Source organism: Chinchilla lanigera, unplaced genomic scaffold (genome assembly GCF_000276665.1).
Source record: "Chinchilla lanigera isolate Chin_1 unplaced genomic scaffold, ChiLan1.0 scaffold00027, whole genome shotgun sequence".
Classification (NCBI taxonomy): Eukaryota; Metazoa; Chordata; class Mammalia; order Rodentia; family Chinchillidae; genus Chinchilla; species Chinchilla lanigera.
This window is the reverse complement of record NW_004955428.1, coordinates 1,402,898-1,424,332: the sequence shown is the minus strand read 5'-3', so window position 1 is coordinate 1,424,332 and position 21,435 is coordinate 1,402,898. Positions and strand designations below refer to the sequence as shown.

Sequence of the window (21,435 nt, the reverse complement as noted above, 5' to 3'; positions counted from 1 at the left end):
TTCTCTTGCATTTATTCTGCACCTAAATTGTTTGGGAAATTTTAGAGAAAAAGGACGATCAAGAAAAGCAGAAGGGAACTAGAAAACCACAGGTGGAAACAGTATTGCTGAGAGCTGTTAAGATATAAGGTCTAGTAACAAAAAATTTAAACATTAGAAAAAAGCCTTAGTGTGCAAAGTAAGAGCTCACAAAACCAGCAGTTCCTGCAGACTTCACGTGAAACCTGGAGTTCCAGGAGTACAAAAAATTTCACCTGACCTATCTTTTAAAAGAGGAACAAGGAAAAAACCCATTGGACAAAGCCCTACACCACTAAGGCAGATTATACGGGCCACCCAGCATACAGCGTCATACCCCGTGTGGTTTTGAACCATCCACCTTTAGATAACTCGGTCATGCCATAGACAAGACTAACAGAATTCTCTCCTTTGAAATATTATGTGTGGTGTACAAATGTACACATAAGGGCTAACACTTCTGTAACAATTAAATAACTGCTACGGCAGACACCCACTTTTTAGCCTGATATAGGGAAAACTAAAATGTTTTTTCCATGATTGTAAATTTTTATTTTAGAAAATTTAGAAGTAAAAATAAGAAGCAGAAAATAGTATCCCTTTGTTAGGGACACAGAGGTAGTAACCACTAATAGTGTGAAACACTGCATTCCGTGTTGGCTATCATTATACTTTTTTGCAAACACAAACATATGCCTGAGTATATGGATGTAACAATTTATTTAATGATTTTTCCATTAACAGAACATTGTGTTGACAATAATTTTCTGTTGTTACAACAATGACATGATAAATGTCTCTCGACAACTCTTAATAATATCCTTTTGACAGATTCCTGGAAGTTAAATCACTGGATCGAAGGTTTCTGATTCACTTTGCCAAATGACTTTCCAGAATGTGTGTACCAATTTACACCCTCACCAGCAGTGTTTGAGAGCGCTTCTCATTTGGCCCATGACAGTACTGAATCTGAGCTTAAACAAAATTCCTCTAATTTACAGCTGAAAAATAATGATTGCTTTAATCCGTGTGAGGCTGGATGTGCTCTCCTAATTTATTAGCCACCGGTGTTTCTCTTACGAATTCACTCTTTATATTTCTTACCTATTTATCCTACTGGGGTTCTATATTTTTACTATTTTTTATAAACTGTACATCTAGGCAGGATATCAATAATTTTTTTTCTTGTTTCCCTGGTAGTCTTTTGTCTTAATTTTGTTCATGATATATATTTTTTAATCTTAGAGAAGCCTGAAATCCTTTAGTCAAATCTCTTATAGGCTTTGTTGCTGCCTTGCATCTTTAAAACATTTCTACCTATCTGATCAAATCTATCTTCTTCTACTTTTTTGTCTTTTTAAAAATATTCATCAGTCTATTTGCATATATGATATGTGGCCAGGGTTTCTTCCCCCAAAAGCTAACTTTGTTACTGCAGGATGTTAGAAGACTCTGGTGGTTTGTTATGTTTTACTTAACATTAGATTTTTACATACAGTCTGAATTTAATTTAGCTTGCTGTTTTGTCAACACTGATTTATTTATAGTTTTTATGTGTTATTAACCCCAATATGAAGAAATTTTTTCTTCACGCATTCATTAAAATATCTGAGCTACTCTCACTTTTTTATCCAGGTAATATTGAAATATTGAAAATACATTAATATATATTACCCAACTTTCAAAAAAGATGGTATAGTTTGTTTTAAATTAAAAACTTAAGTAAGGATGAACATCTTTTTTTTTTTTTTGTACCAGGAATCAAACTCAGGGCCTTGCACTTTCCAGGCAGATGCTGTGCCACTGAGCTACATCCCTGGCCTGAGGATGAGTATCCTAAAATGCTTTTACAAAATTAAGCTTTGGAAACCAGACTGCTTGTTTTTTCAAATTTTCTTTCTCTCTCAATATACTGGATTTCCTTTATATAATTCTCACATATCACAGGTTCAGGTTCTTCCCTAGAAATTTATGTTTTCTTTTTTTCTTTTTTTTTTTTTGTACTAGGAATCGGACTCAGGACCTTACACTTGCCAGGCAGATGCTCGTGTCACTGAGCTATATCCCCAGCTTATGTTTTCTGTTGCTATTAGAAATTCGATTTTTTTTTCCTGTTACATTTTCTTCCAGATTGCTGTTACTGCTAGATTAAAGGCAACTGATATACTTTTTTTAAAAAAACAGATTCTTTGCTGGGCACTGTGGCCCATCTCTGTAATCCCAGCGCTTGGGAGGCTGAGGGAGGAGGATTATTGAGAGTTCAAGACCACCCTGGACTACACAGTGAGTTCAAGGCCAGCCTGAAGTACATAGCTAGACCCTGTCTCAAAAACAACAAAATAGATTCTTTGGCAGCTTCTAGATAAACAATGACATTTGAATACACAATGTTCTGCCATAATATTGGCATGGGCGAAAGGAGAGGCACTTGGATATTTCTGGTAGGAGTGTAAATTATTAAGAGCTTTCGGGAATGTAATTTGGCAAAATATATCAAAAGCCTTTGGTCTACTAATTTCATTTCAAGAATTTATCCCAAGAATATTATCAATCAATCCTATCATCTGCAAATAATGACAATCCTTATTTCCATTATCTCTAATTTTACATTTGAGCACTTTATTCAGGGACTCTGGAACCATTTTAAATTACAGCACTCTCAGCACCCTTATTTTCTTACTAATTTTCTAAGAGAAATTGTATAATGGCTTTTCACTACTCTAGGGGAATAATCATTTTACATTTCAATGAAAAGTAAGTCTTTCTACCCTAAAGGCAAAATTGTGCTTATACACTATTTCAGGGGTTTACAAGCCATAGAAAGATATTTGTGACCCTAACTTTTAGCATTTCCTCATTAAATGTGTTTTTAGGTTTTGTTTCCTTTAATCATATTAAGAAAATACCAATTCCTGCTTCAGGAGTTGTCGGGTCTCCCTCTACTCCATATTGAAATGTTAAAATTTTACCTCAAACACCTTTTTAGCATCTATTAAATTACTTTTTAATCTGGCCCACTTTACAGATTTCAAAGATCATTTTTTTAAAAACTTTTATTCCAAAAATAAATAATTTTAAATTTATAGGAAAAATTTGAAATAGAACAAAGAAAAAGAGAACAAGTACCCGTATACCATCATCCAGATTCATCCACTGTGACAATTTACTCCATGTGCTTTATCACTTGCACTCTCCTTCCCCAAGTGTATACATACACATGCACGCGCACCCCTGTATGTATTCTGACAGGACTGTGTCAGACACCCAGACAGATGGTGAGTAGATGAACATTGTTTTATATATACAGAAAATACGTTTATATATACAGAGATACCTTGGCTGGTGAATGCTTTTATTTGCAAGCAATTTGGTTCACAAACAAAAGCATCTGGCAAAATTTTGCTTCTGTTCACAAATGCTAAATCGAGTGACAAATTTGACCATGACCATCTTCCCCACACAAACACATGATTCCATCTTCCCCCAAATTGTAAAACAAATTAAGTTCGCAAACTGAGGCACCGCTGTATACATCAAATCTTATAGCCTTCCTAAACTATTTCCGTGCCTGTGTGTGTGTGCGTGTGCACGTGTGTGCGCATGTGGATGTGTAATCTTCCACAATTATTTCATCATGAATCTTCACCCTGAAATACCTGTGTAAAGTGTGTATTTTCCAGGAAATATGTAAGATGGCTTCTCACACAGCCACAGTACAGTCAGCAAGGTCAGCAAACTTAACCCTGACATCATATTTTTATCTAATCTATCATTAATATTCCAGTTTTGCCTGCTGACTCAATAATGACCTTCACAGTATTTGTCCCCTGTCAGGTACAGGATCATGTCCAGCTGTCATATCTTTTAACTCATTTTACTCTGAAACATTTCTACACCTTCGTCTTTTGACAGATGGAGTTACGCCTCACTTTTTAAAACAAAAGTTTCCTCCTTTGGGTTTTATCTAAAGTTTCCTCAGGACAGGTTGAGATCTGCACTCTCAGCTGGAATTCTACAGAGATGATGTTACAGCCTTCCGTGGGCATCAAATCTGGAGGTGTGTGATTTACACTTGTCTCTCATTAGCAACGATGTCTGGTCCCCAGTCAACTCAGGGATCAATTATACAATCACAAAATTATATGATTTCTCCACTGTGTAATTATAGCTTTTACTGTCCCTATAACTAATAGGCAGTTTGTGGGGAAATACTTAAAGCCATGCAAATATCCTGATTCTTATCATTAAAAGAAGTTCATATAGATTTAGCACTCATTGATGATCCTTGCCTGGTTCCTTATTATGTTGGTTGCAAAATGCTATTTCTCAAACTCTACAACTCTACATTTACCAGCTGGCCTTCACAATTCATGTATTTAATCTATTTATTATTGGTATGGCCATCTGAATTAGTATTACTTTTAATGGATTAAATTCATTACTTAATTTACATTATTTTAATTAACTGCTCCTAAGTACAGTTGCCCCGTGGTATCTGCAGATTAGGAATCCATAGATTCAACCATTCTCAGAAAAAAAAAATTTTAAAAACTGCATCTCTACTAAACATGTAGACTTTTCTACCTTGTCATGATTCCATTTTTTCCTATAAATTTAACCAAACAGTGTAATACTTATTTACGTAGCATTTGCACTGTATTAGACATAACTAATCCTGACAGAATTTAAAGCATATAGGAGGATACTCCCATTTATTCAAGATCTTCCACAAATCCCCCATGGATACCAAAGGACGATGATCTTGCGCTCAAATTAGCAGTTGTACGGGAGAAGCTCCTCCGCGCTGGCTCCTGTGACATGCTCCATCACTTTCACAAGCATTTCTTTACTTTCTGCCATAACAAGATGTTCCAAGCTCATCCTGACCCAGCCTGGGAGGCAGGCATTTCTCTAAGGAGCCCTCTTAGTAGGAAATGGCAGTAGAACTGATGATCTAGATACAAGATGTGCTTTTCACTGTGAAGCGTCTTCGCTTCTCGGCGCGTTCAGCGGACAGATCAGAAAGTATATATTTAGCTGCATACACACAGGTTTATACAGACACACAATATACACGAGAACATTAACACACAGATGGATGCATTATTAAAATTGTTATTTCACACTGATACCTCCATCTACTGCCTCAATATTTATTTTTTGGCCTTCCTTCATGTACATATGTCTCTTACTCCACAGTGAAAATCAAGGCACTAAGCAACAGTCATATATTTAGTCATTTGCTTAATTAAAGAGATTAGTATATTAGTATATATTAGTATATTCTGCAATACAGAATAAATATATCCATTGTACGTTGTTTAATCTTACACCTAAAAGATACAGAATTATTTCACTTATCCATTACTAAATAACTGAGTCTATAAAGATACTCTTCCATAGGAAAATGTAAGATAGAACAGTGCCCCTAAAACAGCAAATCACAATTTCAGCTAATTCAGTATTATAAGAGTGGGGATACCATAAAAATTATTGAGCGGAAAAACTTCCAATCCATACGAATTTGAAAATATTTCCAAACAGCAGCTATTGAACGCCACCTGCTACTTGCAGCACTAGTTTGCCGCAGGAATGACCTCTGAGGGAAGAAGGACGCTACAGAGAAACAACTCAACAGAGGTCAGAGTGAAGACTCACCCTTTCCAATATGCCGCCTGGTGTTTTCGATAGTGGAATTCCGGTTAACGTTGGAGAGCAGCCCAAGGCAGAAACGGTTCTTATTGTTGGAAGGATCGGTGAAGCCATCCACCAACACACTTGTGGAGGAGGCATGGAACGCTTCACCCACACGGTTATTGAGCTCATAGTAGACAATAGAGCACCAGTGTTTTGGTTCCTCATAAGCAACTGCCTGAACATCTGCAAAAAAGAAAAGGGTCTATCAACCACGGTTTGTGCCTCAGGCTCTCAAAAACTGAAGGGCCGTAAAACTGGCTCAGGACCTTGAATGAAGATGTGGAGGGGCAACTGAGATTCTAACGGCTACAGTTTTTCTATATCTTAAACAGGTACTTTTTATTAAGTGTGACATTCTCCTTTAATTGGAAAACAATTTTCTGCAATTACCATCTGAAAACCAAGGCACCAGCTAAGCAAGCCTAGCAGCAGCACTTGCTGAATACTAACAATATGCTGTTTGCTCCTTAGTATGCAGAAATGGCAATCACCCCTACTACAGACCCTGGCTTACCATCCAAAGAAACGCAACAAGTGACAAGTGAAAAAACAAGTGGGCCAAGAACAAGAGTGGCCCGGAGACCTGCCAGAGGTGCTGGCATTAAAAAGACTTACTTTTGGCAAAGCCTCAGGATACCTATGCTTTTTTAAAGCAATAAAAATGAGTTTTTAATTATTGATAAGAAGTTACTTTACTTCATATCAAGTTGCCAATAATGATCACAGCTCCAGTTTTGCTCCAGTTCTCAAATTCAGGAAGAAATCTTGCCAGCTGGCCATTCTTACAGAATGAATCATATCTCTCTCATCCAGATTTCACGCTAACTTCCTTATATTTGCTTTAAGTCATGCAGAGCAGGTGTGTTTTGTCTCTCCATTCCCAGAATGGGCCAACAATGGAAATTACCCAACTTTACTGACAGGATGCAGCTTGTTAAGTCAAATCTCTTAAGACTAACAAATCTCCAAACAGAACATGCGTCTAAACACTTGCAACTAAAAGGTTTTAAAGCTAAGTTCCTTCTGTAGTAAAACCTCTTGTACTGCCGCTTTAGAGATTCCAGGAATACAAACCGTAATATTTGCAGCACACCAATATACAATGATCTGAGGTTTCTGAAGTCTTGGGAGTACAATCATAAAAAAAACTAAAAGAAAATCCACATCAAAGGCACTGCTAAGGGAGAAGTACCTCCGTGTTCTTAACCTCAACCCCCACAAATATTAAAATACACTTTATTTTAGAATTTGGTAAAGATAACAGAAAAAATGACAATTTAAAAACTCATACCTTACTTGCTTTATATGCTTAAGTAGGTCATCTTAAAACATACACTATTTTCCGTTTGATAAGCAACTCTTCTGTCAATCTAGTATACTTCAAAGAGCAAAACATTAGTGACTTAAAAGTGACAAATCTTAAAGAAGCCTGCAAAATCAATAATAGAAGGCTTTTTAACAGCTATCCAGATTTCTTAGAATACTATTCATCTAAGTAAGAGGCTTACAATTTTTTTCTATTAGAGGCCAGGAAGGTTTTGTGGAACATATGGTCTTTATCAAAACTCTGCCTTTGTGCTGCAAAAGCAATCATAGATAACATGCAATGAATGAACACTGCTGTGTTCCAATAAAGCTTTATTTACAAAAACAGGTAGCCAGCTAAATAGTTTGCTGACTCCTGCTCTAGGAAAACCATTAAAGGCAACAAAAAGAAAAAGATCAATGTTTTCTTTCTTATGAAAATATAAACTGATTGTAAACTTATCCAAACAGGGAACATTTTAAAAGTGATTTAAAAGAGATAGATCTTAAAGCAATGTCCACTTTCTGACATCAGCATCTTTGTCTTAATGACAATAGTTATAGGGGCCCCACGCTTGTAACAGCACATAGGGCCGGGTGTGGTGGCGCATGCCTGTAATCCCACCACTCAGGAAGCTGAGGCAGGAGGATCATTGTGAGTTTGAGGCCAGCCTGGGCTACAAAGTGAGCTCAAGGCCAGCCTGAACTGCATAGCAAGACCCTGTCTCAAAAAGACAAAAAAAAAAAAAAAAAAAAAAAAAACAAAACCCAGCACATAGCGCCGTGCCCATTCTTTCCTGCCATCCCCTTCTCCAAACACAAATCCCAAAAATGTGTGGGACAGGGGTTATTTTCCCAACCACAGTCTTTGCTGGTTTGTAATTACATGTTTGAGAGGATGTTCTAGAAATGATAAGGAGCCATAAAATGGAATAAAGAGATTCTAAAAAGTTTTACTGATTAAAGAGTTGTACATCACAATTTATCAAACTGTAAAGCTAAAAGGGTTCTGTCAGCTCATCATCACTTTTAAAATATAACTTTTTAGAACAGGTTTAGGTTCCTAGCAAAACTGAGGATGAAGTAGAGAGATTTCCCAAATGCCTCCTGCCCCTACAAGTGCACAACCTCCTGTTATCAATACCTTCCACTCGTGAATCTATACTGATACATAATTATCACCCAATTCCATAATTTAGATTAGGGTTCATTCTTGGTATGATAAAGTCCATGGATTTGGACAAATGCATATAATGACATGCAGCTATTATTATTGTATTGTACAGATATCATCAAAATTTTAGTACTCAAAGAATATAAGCAAGCCAGGTCTGGTAGTCCATTCCTATAATCTCAGCACTCTATGAGGCTGAGGCAGGAGGATCCCAAGTTCAATCCCAGCCTGGGCAACTTAGCAACACCCTGTCTCAAAAAAGAAAAAAAAAAAGGGTTGGGGATGGAGCTCACTGCCAAGACCTTGTGTTCAATCCCCAGTAAAATCAATTCTGATAACGTCTGAGGTATTTCCTATTTTAACAAAAAATTTGCTGAGAATAAGAAATATTTAGCAATCAAGTTGTATTTTAACTTCAATTTACATGAACTTTATACGAACTGAATAATTCGTGCCTGGTATGAAGCACTTTGCTCCCTAAGAGCTGGCCTGGGAATAATTTAATTCCCCAGCATGGCCGTGGTGTCTTCCAGGTGCTCTCGGGTTCCACCACTTACCTCCCTGAGCTCTCTGCTCACTTAAGGCCACTAAACTGGTAGCTGGGCAACTTGGAAGAAAGAAAGCATCCTCCACACAGTCATTGCCAAAGATAATATGGAGGAAATAAAGACCCACCCTTCATTAGAGAGACAAAGAAACTTCCAGCTTCATGGTGAGAAGTAGAAAAACTCATGCCTAAATTTCTTTCCTTGCCATACTTTTTAATTTCAGTTAGAAGCAAATACACCAAGAAACAAATGCTAGCAGGTAGTTTCAGTTGCATGGATACATCAGTGAAGGGCTGGAAAACAGGACTTAATGAATATCATTTCTAAACACGAAAGAAACCTTGTGGAAACTCCACTCGCATGAACTTCCAATTCTGAAAGTCACAGGTGTGAACTTCACTCTGCTGTTACGCTGTTTCTCCAGCCCCCCTTGTCCACTTCAAAACGTCCTTCGCATCACCAATCCTAAATGATTAAGTACTGAAGATCTACATGGACGGCTGCACAGTTACACTGATTTTTGGTAGCTAAGACAGTGTGTTTGCTTAAAAGACGTATTTATTATCCAAGGACTGTTTCCCATCGAGCTTCTCTACCTATCTCTAACAGCTGTCTTTTTAAAAACTAACAGAAGTTTGTGAGAGAACTAATACTTGGATGAACAGACTTTGGACCAAGGGGACCCAGCCCTGGGCCACTGGCACTGGTCTGTGGTCTGCTGGAAATGCCTGCTCAGCGAGAAGAGAGCGGCGGGCAAGTGAGTGGAGCTTCACCAGTACTGACAGCTTTGCATCACCACCTGAGCTCTGCCTCCTATCACATCAGCAACAGCACCAGATTCTCACAAGAGAACAAACCCTTGTGTGAACTGCACATGCCAGGGATCTAGGCTGCACTGCTTCTTATGTGAATCTAAACGTAACACTAACAGAAAAAAAGTGAAACATAAATGCAATGTACTTGAATTATCCCAAAACCATTCCCTGCCCTCCCGTCCGTGGAAAAAGAAATCTTCCACAAAACCATTCCCTGCTACCAGAGAGGTTGGGGACTGCTGCTTTAGACCCTAAAAAGGAAACAAGTAGCAGCTCATCTTACCTCCTCTACTGATTTCAGAGGCCAATGAAGGCGCCATCATATTTGTGTCCATTGGCTGAGAGCCATCCTGGGTCATGGGGTCTTCAGGTGGCAGGTAGGCAGGTGGAGGCGTATCAGCTACAAAGTTTAAAAATTATGCTTGAAACATATTCTTGTGATATGAAACTCACACACTGCCATGTTAACTTCATCAAACGACTGGGTGCTACAGACACTGGGCTTGGTGTACAATTTCTGAAAATGATTACCACCCCCAAACCTTCTGTGTCTTTAGTGTCAACTCAGTGGGAAGAAGATCACTGCATGGCAGTTCTAGGGGCTTTGTGTCTATGTAGGATCACGCCATTCTAAAAACAACTAACCGTACTGACCTACAGTCTACTCTGAGAGGACTGCACTCCACTTTTACTAATGGGTATGAAGCATTTGAAAGCTACCATACATGGCACTTATTAAGAAAAGGAGTTTTCAGGGTCTCTTACATAATACCTACGGGCTTTTAGGAATTTGCCATCTGGGTTTCATTATGGCCTATTGATTTAGACTATTAATTTTTTAAGGACTTTAAGCAATCTGTTAGAACTATCTTCTCCCTACCCACTTAAGTAACCACTAGCTTTACAATCCCTAAAACAGAGTAACAGAAAACAAATCAGTTTATCTCCAGTATCTTTTATCTCACAACTTATACACAGTTGCTTCTGAAGAGCACACCGCCAGCTGACAAACAAAATGACTTCTGAAACGACACTAACACAAGCCTGGTGTTTTCTCATAAACAATCTTTTGCAGTCCAAACTTCAGTTCCTCATTGCCTCTTTTAAGTCCACCTAGCATAAGTGACAGAACCTCAGCAACCAACTTTTATCTTACGGGGTCAGGAATGCTTGGCTAAGTACCAGGGGCAACCCTGGGACAGGAAACTAACACTGCCCCTTGGAGCTCCTCAGTGATTTCCCCCTGACTTGCTGAACCCAACACCCCACCACCTAGCTTCTCAGAAGCAGTGACTCAGCACAGAGATGGAACTAAGGCAGCCTCACAGGGACACTTTCTTTCCTCTTTCTCCATTTTAAATTCAACTTCTTCCCTGAGCTGCAAGGCTGACTCTGCTTTAGTGAAGGCAGCCTCCTCTGACCTGAATCAGTGAATTTCTGCCAATGAGCTGGTGAAAATCTCATTGGCAATCTGTGGCATAAGTAATGCTCAGGGGGACCAGATAATTATTGGTGCTGTTCTAGTATTCCCACAGGTGTTTCCTCCGTTTCCTTTTCCATATTTCTTCGACTTGGCCTGTCTGGAATCTCTGACAGCCAAGGACAAAGTAGGAATTCAAGCAATAATCTTCAAGCTTTTCACTTGAGTTCACCTGGGGTCGCCATTGCTCAAAAGTCCTCTGAAACTTAACTAACCTGTCCATCAGTGCGCAGGGTTTACAGGGAGTGGGGCAGACAGGAAATCACCAAATATCATTAGTTTGATTTTTTTTTTTTTTGTTCCCGGGGTTTGACTTCTTACCTTTTTGTTTGCCGGGCGGGTGTTTTTGCCCTTGGGTTTTTTCCCGGCTTGTTTGACTTTTAAACTACTCTATCTTCCACCTTCATCCCAGTTTTGGATTGAGAAATCAAACAACACAATGCAAAATAAAATGGCTTAAATAAAAGGAGTAACAAAAGCATTAAAAATATATATAAAATGTGGACCACTTTTCACTTTCTGAAAGCCCAGTGCTGATGATTTCAAGTTTACTGAAAAACATGTTAAGCAGCCCAACAAACATGCTTTGCCAGTCATTTTCCCTCCCCCAACTGTTAAAATATTTGAAGTACAGGAGCATCCTTGAGGCCTACTGTCAAGAAATTTAATGCTGTTTTTTTCTGGGATGCTTGTTTATTAACCTATAATGTGAACAATGTAATGTAATAATTAATCACTTATTTTGATAGCCATTACACCATCAGTTATGTCTAAAAAAGGAAAATAATTGTTCTTTTGTCTTTGCTAAGTTAAACAAGCAGATGGCTTCCAGGACCTGGGCTGCAATTCCTTTGTTGTTAAAGTGTATGTTTCTTGGGACTACATCCCCATTCTAATAAATTTAATCACATGGGAGTGTGTGCTCCTTCATGAGCTCTCTTTTCTGAGTCTGCACTTACACAGGGGTTTTTCCAAGTCTGAAATGATGTCGACTGAGGCTGTGTTTCTTACAACAGCTTAGTGTTTAACAGACTGTTTTTCTCTTTCTTTTATCACCAGAAAGACTGTAACAATTAGGCCACGCCCAAAGGATGCAGCTGTTTCAAAACTTTTTAAAAACAAGGGGAAAAATATAGCTAATTTAAGCATCTGTGCCTGACAAATAAAACAAGATATTTGCTTTCTTGGCTGCAAATCTCTTTCCACAACTGCTAGCCTTAGAGTACCAGAGCACAGCGCATATTCCAAAACTGAGAAGCTCCTGCCACGCTGGGCAGACCGGCCTCCCCGCAAGGCTAGGTACGCACCATCTGGTCTGACCACAGCACACCCCCAGCGTTCCCTCCTACCTGGCATCTGGAAGGGGCTGCCCGGGTCTGAGCTGGTAGGAGAGTGAGGGTAGGTGCTGCTGCTGCTTCCGGGAGAGTTTGGGTAACTGCTGTTGGGAGAATGAGGAAATGGGTGGCTGTTGGGCTGCTGGAAAGAATCCGGAAAAGTGGCGTTGAGTGGCATGTGAGGCTCGTTTTGTCCCGAGGTGCGGAACTGGGCGAGGAGGCTGTGCTGAGGATTATATTCGCTGTGTCTTGGAACCAGCACTGGAGGAAGAACTGCAAACAGGGAAAGGACAAAAAAAGAAAAAGAAAAAGAAAGACAAAAATGAACATAATGAAAACTGGTAACTATCTCCAATAAAGCTGCAGCATAACCCGTGACAACTAATTATCGGAATCCTGCCCCGTCAACTCGAGCACAACTCAAATGCAAAGCCAATTTATACTCAGGAGCAGGTACAGTCTCTTTAGCATGGCATATGGCAGAGACTGGTAGCATGGATGAACTGTCTGAGGAAAGTCTGTAAAATAGGTTCATTTAGGTTAAAAAGTGTTAAACCCTCCCATTCTTAATTTTTCCATTCGCTAAAAACCAAAGCACAGTTAAGGATATACAGTATATCTCCACTGACAATTCCACTTCACAGCCCTGCTAATAAAAATTGAAAGTTAACACTTATTGAATGATAAATGTTTTAAACTAACATGCTAACTCACTTTAAAAAAGAACAGTATATAAACTTGAGGAGATAAGCAGTGAAGATAGTTCATTACACAAAGTCGGACACTCTGCGAAGAATTAACGCTGTACCCAGTCCTCATAGCCATAGTTTACAACATCTTTTCTCTAAATATCTGAATGATACTTAAGAGTAAATGGATGAGTTTATCCACTTCCCAACAACCCTTAATACCACCTGACAGGCCACGGAGGACGCAAGGGATACAATCCACATTCTGCAAACTGAAAAGGCCCAAAGGCAGATACCTGTGAGGAGCAAAACCCACTCCCGTCACTCTGTATAAAACTGTGTGTTAGGAACCGAAGGCGTCGATAATAAGCATGGTCATCAACCTCTAGGAACTCCAGGCAAAGCCACCAGGAGGCACCGGCCAGTGGTCAGTTCCAGAGCCCGAGAGCCCAAACCAAGGTTCGACGCGGAGCTTCCTACCAAGTCACCCGCTGGCTGCTCCTAACCACAGAGGCCTTGGCCGCCCTCCCGCTGCCTTCAGCTGAGGGGAGAAAACCCATTCTTACACTTCGTGGGAGAAGAGAAAGAAACCCTGATTTTATTTTCTTGTGGTGCTGGGGGCGGAACTCAAGGTTTTGTGCCTGCAAACCATACACAGAACCACCGAGCCACACACCAGTCCTTAATCCTCTGATTATTACCATGGTTTTTGCTACTGCTGACATTTGTACAGATACCTTCAAATAAACCCTGAAAACATCCTGAGGTACTTCACACCTCTAGTAAAATGTACATATCTTCATATAATGAAATCTTGTATGCTCTTCCATCTGGATTCTTTGGCATAATGTGTCTGTGAGTGTAACATCCAGTGTTGTGTGTGTGGGATCTTAGCATGTGTACATGCTGCGGTTTATGTGATGTAATTTTATCTTCTGCTGATGAAATGAGTTGCTTCTTTAATTGCAATAAGGCTTCTATGACCATTCTTTATTTCTTTAAAAAACAATTTCAATATGCAGCATAGTCAACATGGCTGTTCTACTGTCTTGTATTTCTTTGCTGAAAGAAACTGTCAATGAGTCCTTGGTTGATCAGCATTGTACGTCTCTATCTGTTTTCATGAGAAACCACTTTGAAGATATCAATATGTAATACAACAAGCATTGTTAATTCCCTACAACTTTGTTTGTAACTCTGTATTATCTGTACTGTTCCTTTGCTATTTTGTAAAATGTTGTCTGTCTGTTAATATTTTCCTCCTTTTATTTTTAAAATAAAAAAAATTTAAAAAAATAAATAAACTTCAGTAGACAAGGCACTAAAAATAAAAAAAAATTTCAAACTTACAGAAAAATTAAAGAGTAGCACAAAGAACCCTTGCATGGTCTTTACCCACATATGCCAATTTTTAACACTTAGCCACATTTCTTTAAATCATTCGCCTCTTCTCCTTCTTCTGCATCAAATACACACATTCCTTCGGAGGCATCTGAGAGCGGGTAACGTGTGTTACACACCCATTCACCCTGTAACATTTCAGAGTAACCCAAAAATGAATATTAACTTTCACACATACATTACAGTTTCAGTGATGTTTTCGGTTTCGTGCTACTGACATTTTTAAATACAAGAGTTATTTTATAGTCTAACTCTCAACTGAGGTTTCTCCGGTATTTCTGCACACTTAAACTCAGATTTTTGGCTGGCCAGAATCACAATATGTCTTCCTGCTCCTGATGTTAATTAACTGGTTAAGGCGTTGTCCAAGTCATCCAAATCTACTAGTTTTCCTTTGGTAACTAATAATTAGTGGGGAAATACCTTGAAACTATGTAAATAGCCTATTTTTCACAAAATTTTACTTCCTAAATGTAGTATTTGCTTTTACTTGAATGAAGTTTTGTTAGTGTTTGCTAAATGGTGATTTTTCTTTTACACCATTATTCTGTCACTAGTCAGAATTTTCATCAACATAGAATTCTTCTCACCTATTATCTGTCTATATGCTGTCACATACGACGTGCACTTTACTGTTACCGATCAACAGTATGGGCCCATCCTTAAAGGACTATATTACTGTCTATCTTCATGGTCACAGTGTCTTAAATCGGCCACTGGGAGCCCATTCAACTTGTTCCTAAGCCTCTTTAGCATGCTAGCATTTTCTGATCATCTCTATCATTTCTGCAACAAAATTTTCCAGGCTTACCTCTTCCCATCCCCTCGCCAGCGCGGGGGGCCCCTGGATCGCTTTAGTGAGGAACAGTAGTTAGAAACTAAATGCAAACTCTAAGTGTGTCCCAAAAGTTTGCTGGAGTCACACTCATTTTAGGGGTTTGTTTTGTTTTTTTTTTTGCCTGGTATGGGGAATCAAACTCATGATCTCACGCTTGCCAGGCAGGCGCTGTGCCGCTGAGCTAAATCCCCATAATTTTTTTTTTTTTGCGGTACTAGGGATATAACTCAGGACCTTGCGCTTGCCAGGCAGGCGCCTGTGCCACTGAACTATATCCCCGGCCCTTCGGGTGTGTATGTTAGAAATCCTGAGCTTGTACTGTTGCTTCCAAGTCCAATTTAACTCCACAGAGTTTCTATTTGCCTTCCTCCACTAACACCAATATATCTATTAATTTCCTTTATCCTAAAATAAACTCAAGGGCTGGGGATTTAGCTCAGTGGCACAGCGCCTGCCTGGCAAGTGCAAGGTCGTGAGTTCGATTCCTGGTACCAGAGAAAAAACAAAAAAACAAAAAACAAAAAACAAAAAAAAACTAAAATAAACTCAAAAAATCAAAGGCAAATTTGAGGGGTTTTTTTTCACATTAAAAAAAATACAGCCGGCAATATATCTCAGCGGCACAAGCACCTACCTGGCAAGTGCAAGGTCCTGAGTTCGATTCCCAACACAAAAAAATTTTTTTAAAAAAAAACACACAGTACTTGGATTCACTGTCATTTGTGAATTTACTTGTGTCCCTTTCCCCCTTCGGTGTTATTTCATTAATTTGAAACTGTATTCAGTTTTTCATTTTTCAGCTTATTAGATGCATTTATTTTTTGCCAACACATTTAGCCCCCCAATTCTTGTTGACTTTACTTTTCCAACATACACAACACTCACATGGTCCTAAAAGTCAAACATGGCCTTCCTTGTCCCTTATACTCAGCCCAGCCCCTCACACAAACCTCCTCACAGTGTAACCAATTTCACTTTTTGTTAATTCTGTTTCTTGATGAAGAAGAAAAAAAGCATGCTTTCTTATTTTACCAAAAGGAAAGCCTGCTATCTATACTTTATCACTTTGCTTTTTTTTGTATACTATCAGAAATAACTACACTAGTGCATGCAGCTCTTCCTTATTGGTTTTTTTATCAATCAGTCTCCCGTGTTGAAGCATTTAGGTAGTTTACAATACTTTACCATTACATGTAATACTGTGTTGACTCTGAATATATATTGTAGTGCTATTACGTTCCTACTTGTACACATGCTGAGTGAATAGAGAAATGCACACATAATACTGTTATCTTCAAATACCCCTTTGTAGGGAGTGGAACTATTTTGCACTGCCAGCAGTAATGTACACGTGCCTTTCTAAGCAGATTTTGTCAAACTTTTCATTTTTTTTTTTAACAATCTGGTGGATGGAAAATCGCATTTTGGTGCAATTTCAATTTACATTTCTCTTATGCTGAAAGTCGATCTTGCATTTCAGAGGCTGTTTTTATACCTTTTATAAATTATCTGTTTGTGCTTTTTTGCCCATCATTTTTCACTCCTCGTAATGTTAATATTAGCCTGTAATGTACTTCATAGACTTTACTATTGACTTCGTTTACATGGCAACGTTTTTCAGTTGTGGTAGTCATATGCATCAATATTGCATTGTATGTGGACTTTGAGTCACATAGATAATTTCATATTACTCATGCATTCCTCTAGTATACACATACACTTCATTATTTGGATTAGTGATCCATCTGGGCCTTCATTCATTTTAACCAGTGAGCCCAACACCATTTAGTAAAAAGCTCATCTTTGTCCCAGTCACTGGAGGTACTTTTAAAAACTAATGTTCTGTATACGTTCAGGTCCATTTTTATTTAGTTGGGTTCTGTTTTAGTTTTGTTTGTTTTTGAGACAGGGTCTTGCTAAGTAGTTCAGGCCGGCCTTGAGCTCATGGCAGTCCTCTTGTTTTGGCCTCTGGAGTGCTGGGATCATAGATGCGAGCCACCATACCGGTAGAGTCCATTTTTAGATTTTTTTTTTCTTCTATCTTGGTCTATGCTCAGTGACACTGTTTTAATTATACAGGTTTTAATGTCTGACAGGTCTAGCCCCTCTCACAGTTCTTTCTTTTTGCTCTCTTATTTACATGCTATTTTTCCATATGATTTTAAATACTACCTTGTCTATTTTTTTAAAAAAGTTACCGGTACTTTTATTGAGATAACAGTACAGTCATAAATTTACAGTAAATATCTACCTTGATGAGATTCAAATGTTTCATTCAATGACTAGGAAGAGCTATTCAAATCTACTGTTCGTCTTTTTGTGGGCAGGGTACCTGGGAGTGAATCCATGACCTCACACAAGCCAGGCAAGCGCTCTACTGCTAAGGTACACCCCTACCCCCTTTTAAATTTTATTTTGAGACAAGATATTGCTATGCAGCCAAGGCTTCCTTGAAATTGTGACCATCCTGCCTCAGCTTCCCAAGTAGCTGGCATTACAGGTATGTGACTCATGCCTGACTTGCTGATATGACTTGTTCTGTAGGTAATGTATGAGTTTCCTAAGGCTGCCATAACAAATTACTGTAGACTGGTGCCTTAAACAATAGAAATTTATTTTGTCACTGTTCTGGAAGTAGAACGCTCAAGATGAAGGTGTGTGGCAGGTTAGTTTCATCTGAAACTTGTCTTCTTGGCTTGCTGATGGCCCTTTTTCCTGGTATCTCTACATGTCCTAATCCCTTCTTAGACACCAGAAAGATTGCATTAGGATCCCCCCTTGCCCTCCTTTTAACTTAATTTCCTCCTTACAGGCCTTATTTCCAAATCATGCTCTGCAGTACTTGGGGTTAGGGCTTTCAATATGAATTTAGGGTGCGAGTACACAACTAAGTCCATAACACCACACACAGGACCTGTGCATTCCCCTCACTCCCTCCTCTACCTATTCTCCTGTGTTCAGAGGTAGGGCTTTTGGAAGGTGACTGGATCACAAGCGCTCTAATTTCATCAGTGGACTAATCCACAGATGAGATCATGATTTGATGGAAGTGACAGAAACAAAAAGTGAGGCCTAGTAAAAGGCAGTGGATCATAGGGGCATGACACTGGGGACTACATCCGTCCCTGGCCTCTCCCTCTTGGATATTCTTATCTTCTGCTTTCTGGCTGCTACAAGGTAAGCAGCTTTCATGATGTTTCGGTCTCGGAGTCAGCCAACCATGGACTGAAACCTTTGAAACGTAAGCCAAAACAAATCTTTCCTCCTTTATTTTGCTCTTCTTAGTTCTTTTATCACAATGACAGAAAGCTAACAAACTTGTTAAACTGATTAAGCATTATCTATTTTCTATTGCTCTTTTGAGGGGAAATTCTCTTCCATTATATCTTTCAAGTGGTAATTATATATGCAAAGTATCTGGTATGTTCATGGTATTTTTGTAGTCTATCTGCCTGAATTACCTTGTTGTCTGAATTAATCATTGTTTATAGAGATCTCTAGGTATCTGATCATGTCACTGACAAACAGTTTTATTTTTTCCTTTCCATTGTTTTCTCTTGTCTAACTGCACTTGCTCATAACACCAAGAGAATGTTAAGCAGTGGAGACAGCCAACTTCCCTGACTTATTCTTGACCTTACTGGGGATATCATAGCGTTTCCTCATTAAGATGCTGACTTTAGCATGGACGAGTTTGTACACTACATTACGGAAGTCTATTACTACAGTGTTTCTATTAGAAATGAGTGTTAAATGTTGTCAGAGACTTTTTCAGCACTGTTAGGAGTTTTTTCTTCTTAGACCCATCAACATGGTAAATTATCCTTATACTTTCAACATTAAACCTTCTCATGATGTACTTTATTTTCTTAGGATATGATCACTAATATTTTATTTAAGATTTTAATATCCACAAGTTTCTCTTAGTTCATTGAAAATAAAGTTTTGTGCTATTATTTTTCTTTGTAAGAATCTTTATCAGCATATTACTTTGAAGAGAATGATACACAGTGTATTATCTATTATTTTTCTCTTGTTATGATGTTTTATTATTTTATAAAACAAAAAATTAAGATTTTTACATAAATATTTAAGTGACACAGGTCTTTTTTGTGTGCTTTGTAAAATGACATTCTGGTATCAACGTTATACTTGCTTCATAAATGTCTGCACGCCTGAAGCAGTTTTATGTTTCTAGACAATCCTGTAATTTCTGGTTGACGCCCTTGGGAGCCTGGGTGATTCTTTCTGGTGCTTTCCTGTGGGTCAGTTTGTGGATAGATTTCTCTAGTGTTTCTATGGACATAAATTTAATCCCAATAAATTATTTTTTAAAGAAAACTATCCATTTCATCTTGGCTTTCAAATATATTTGCATATATATGTATGTAAATTAATCTTATAATTAATCTTATAATCTATATCAAGTTCATCTTAAAATATGTATCATAGCTGTTTCCTCTTGTTTCTTATTTTTTCTATTTGTGCTTTCCCTTTATGCCCCCTTTTTTCTTAGCTATACTACCTAGTCCCTGGTCTTCCCTCCCACCCCTTCCAGGTCTTCAAATCAGGATTTAGATTTGTTGAGTTGATCTATTTTTCTAATTCTCTCCCTTTTTTTTTTTTTTTTGGCCTTTTATTATCTCACTCCTTGCACATTCTTTGGTTTACTTTGATGTTCTTTTCCTAGATTTCTTATTGGGAACACAAAATTCATTTATTTTTATTCTTTTGTGTTTACTCATAGTTATGTAGAAGGCTATAAATTTTCCTCTGTTCACTGGTTTAAATATAGATGATAGATTCAGATCTCTAGGTTGTTATGCTATTTCCCAGAAGTCATTTAATTTTTATTATATTTTCTCATTTACTTAGGCAACATTCAATTTTTAAAAAGTTTTAAAATTCCCAGGTAGGGGCTGAAGAAGTAACTCAGTTGCTGTAACCGTACCATAAAACTCCAAAGCAAAAAAACCTCAGAACAAACAAACCACAAACAATTCCAGGCCGAGAAGCTTATGTGCTTTAATAAATTTTAGGAAGCATGGCACTGTGAGACAATGCTGGCCGCAGTATTGCTACTTTACGGAACTTAGTATTTTCTTCATCACCTACAATAGGATACATTTTTCTGATTATTCCTTGTATACTTGAAAAGAAGATATATTTTCCATTATCAGGGCACAATGTCCAAAGAGCTACCTTATTAATATTGCTATTTAGGTTTCCGATGCCGAGGTTTGGTAAATTTTTTCTGAAGGGGAGCAGAGGATAAATATTTTAGGTTTTGTGGGTCATAAAGTCTCTGTCACAATTATTCAGTTCGCTTACAGTACTATTACAGTACAACTAGTCCGCTTACAGTAACATGAAAGCCACAGCCAGTGTGGCTGTGTTTAACAAAACTGTTTACAGAAATAGGCTGAATAAATTGGCCCACCGGCTGTTCTTTGCCACATTTCAATAACCATTCCTTGTTTCTTTTAAACATGGATTTATCTTATATTAATACTGGTGTGCTAAAATTCCTATGGTTTCTGTGTTTTCTCCTACAGTTCATAGTTTTCTCCTTTATTCAGGAGGTTTCCATCTTATCTGGTTCATTGTAAAGTGTCTCTTTGTTAGTGTTTTTGGTCCTGAACAGTATTTTGTCTGATTAAGAACAAACTACTACTAACAACAACAAAGCAAAAATAAACCCCAAGGACCCTTCTTTTTGTTTCCATTTACCTGGTATGCCTTTGCTATCTCCTTTTTGCAAGGCTCCCGTCATTTTTCCGGCTGCTTTCAAATTAGCTATGTAGCCGAGGCTGACTTCAAACTCCTGACCCACCTGCCTCAGACTCTCTAGTGCTTACGGGCATGTGCCACCTCTCCTGGGTTAAATGGGGTCATTTTGCAATCACCTTTTTGTGACTAATACAGAGTTTTGTGTTATAAGGCAAACTGAAAAATCTTTCAAATATGATTTAAACCCATTTATACTTATTAATATGGCTGATACATTTGGCTTTGCCTCTTAGTAATTTACCATATTTTCATGGCATTATATTTATATATTTAAAATATATAAGATACACTTCTATTTTACATCATATTTCTTTTGTGGTATAACTTTTATACATTTTCAAAGAAA

At 38.1% G+C, this 21,435-nt stretch overlaps 1 protein-coding gene across 3 annotated transcripts in view; it reads right to left on the bottom strand.

The window, feature by feature from the left end:
- Positions 1 to 21,435, bottom strand: part of Smad1 (SMAD family member 1) — a 72,124-nt gene that overhangs the window by 5,189 nt on the left and 45,500 nt on the right. For all 3 annotated transcript variants that reach the window (XM_013515301.1, XM_005386647.2, XM_013515300.1), the window contains exons 3-5: positions 12,387 to 12,644; positions 9,841 to 9,957; positions 5,677 to 5,898 (exon numbers count right to left, since the gene is read on the bottom strand). In XM_013515301.1, coding sequence (XP_013370755.1) covers positions 5,677 to 5,898; positions 9,841 to 9,957; positions 12,387 to 12,644 — 597 coding nt within the window. The remainder of the gene's footprint in view (positions 1 to 5,676; positions 5,899 to 9,840; positions 9,958 to 12,386; positions 12,645 to 21,435) is intronic.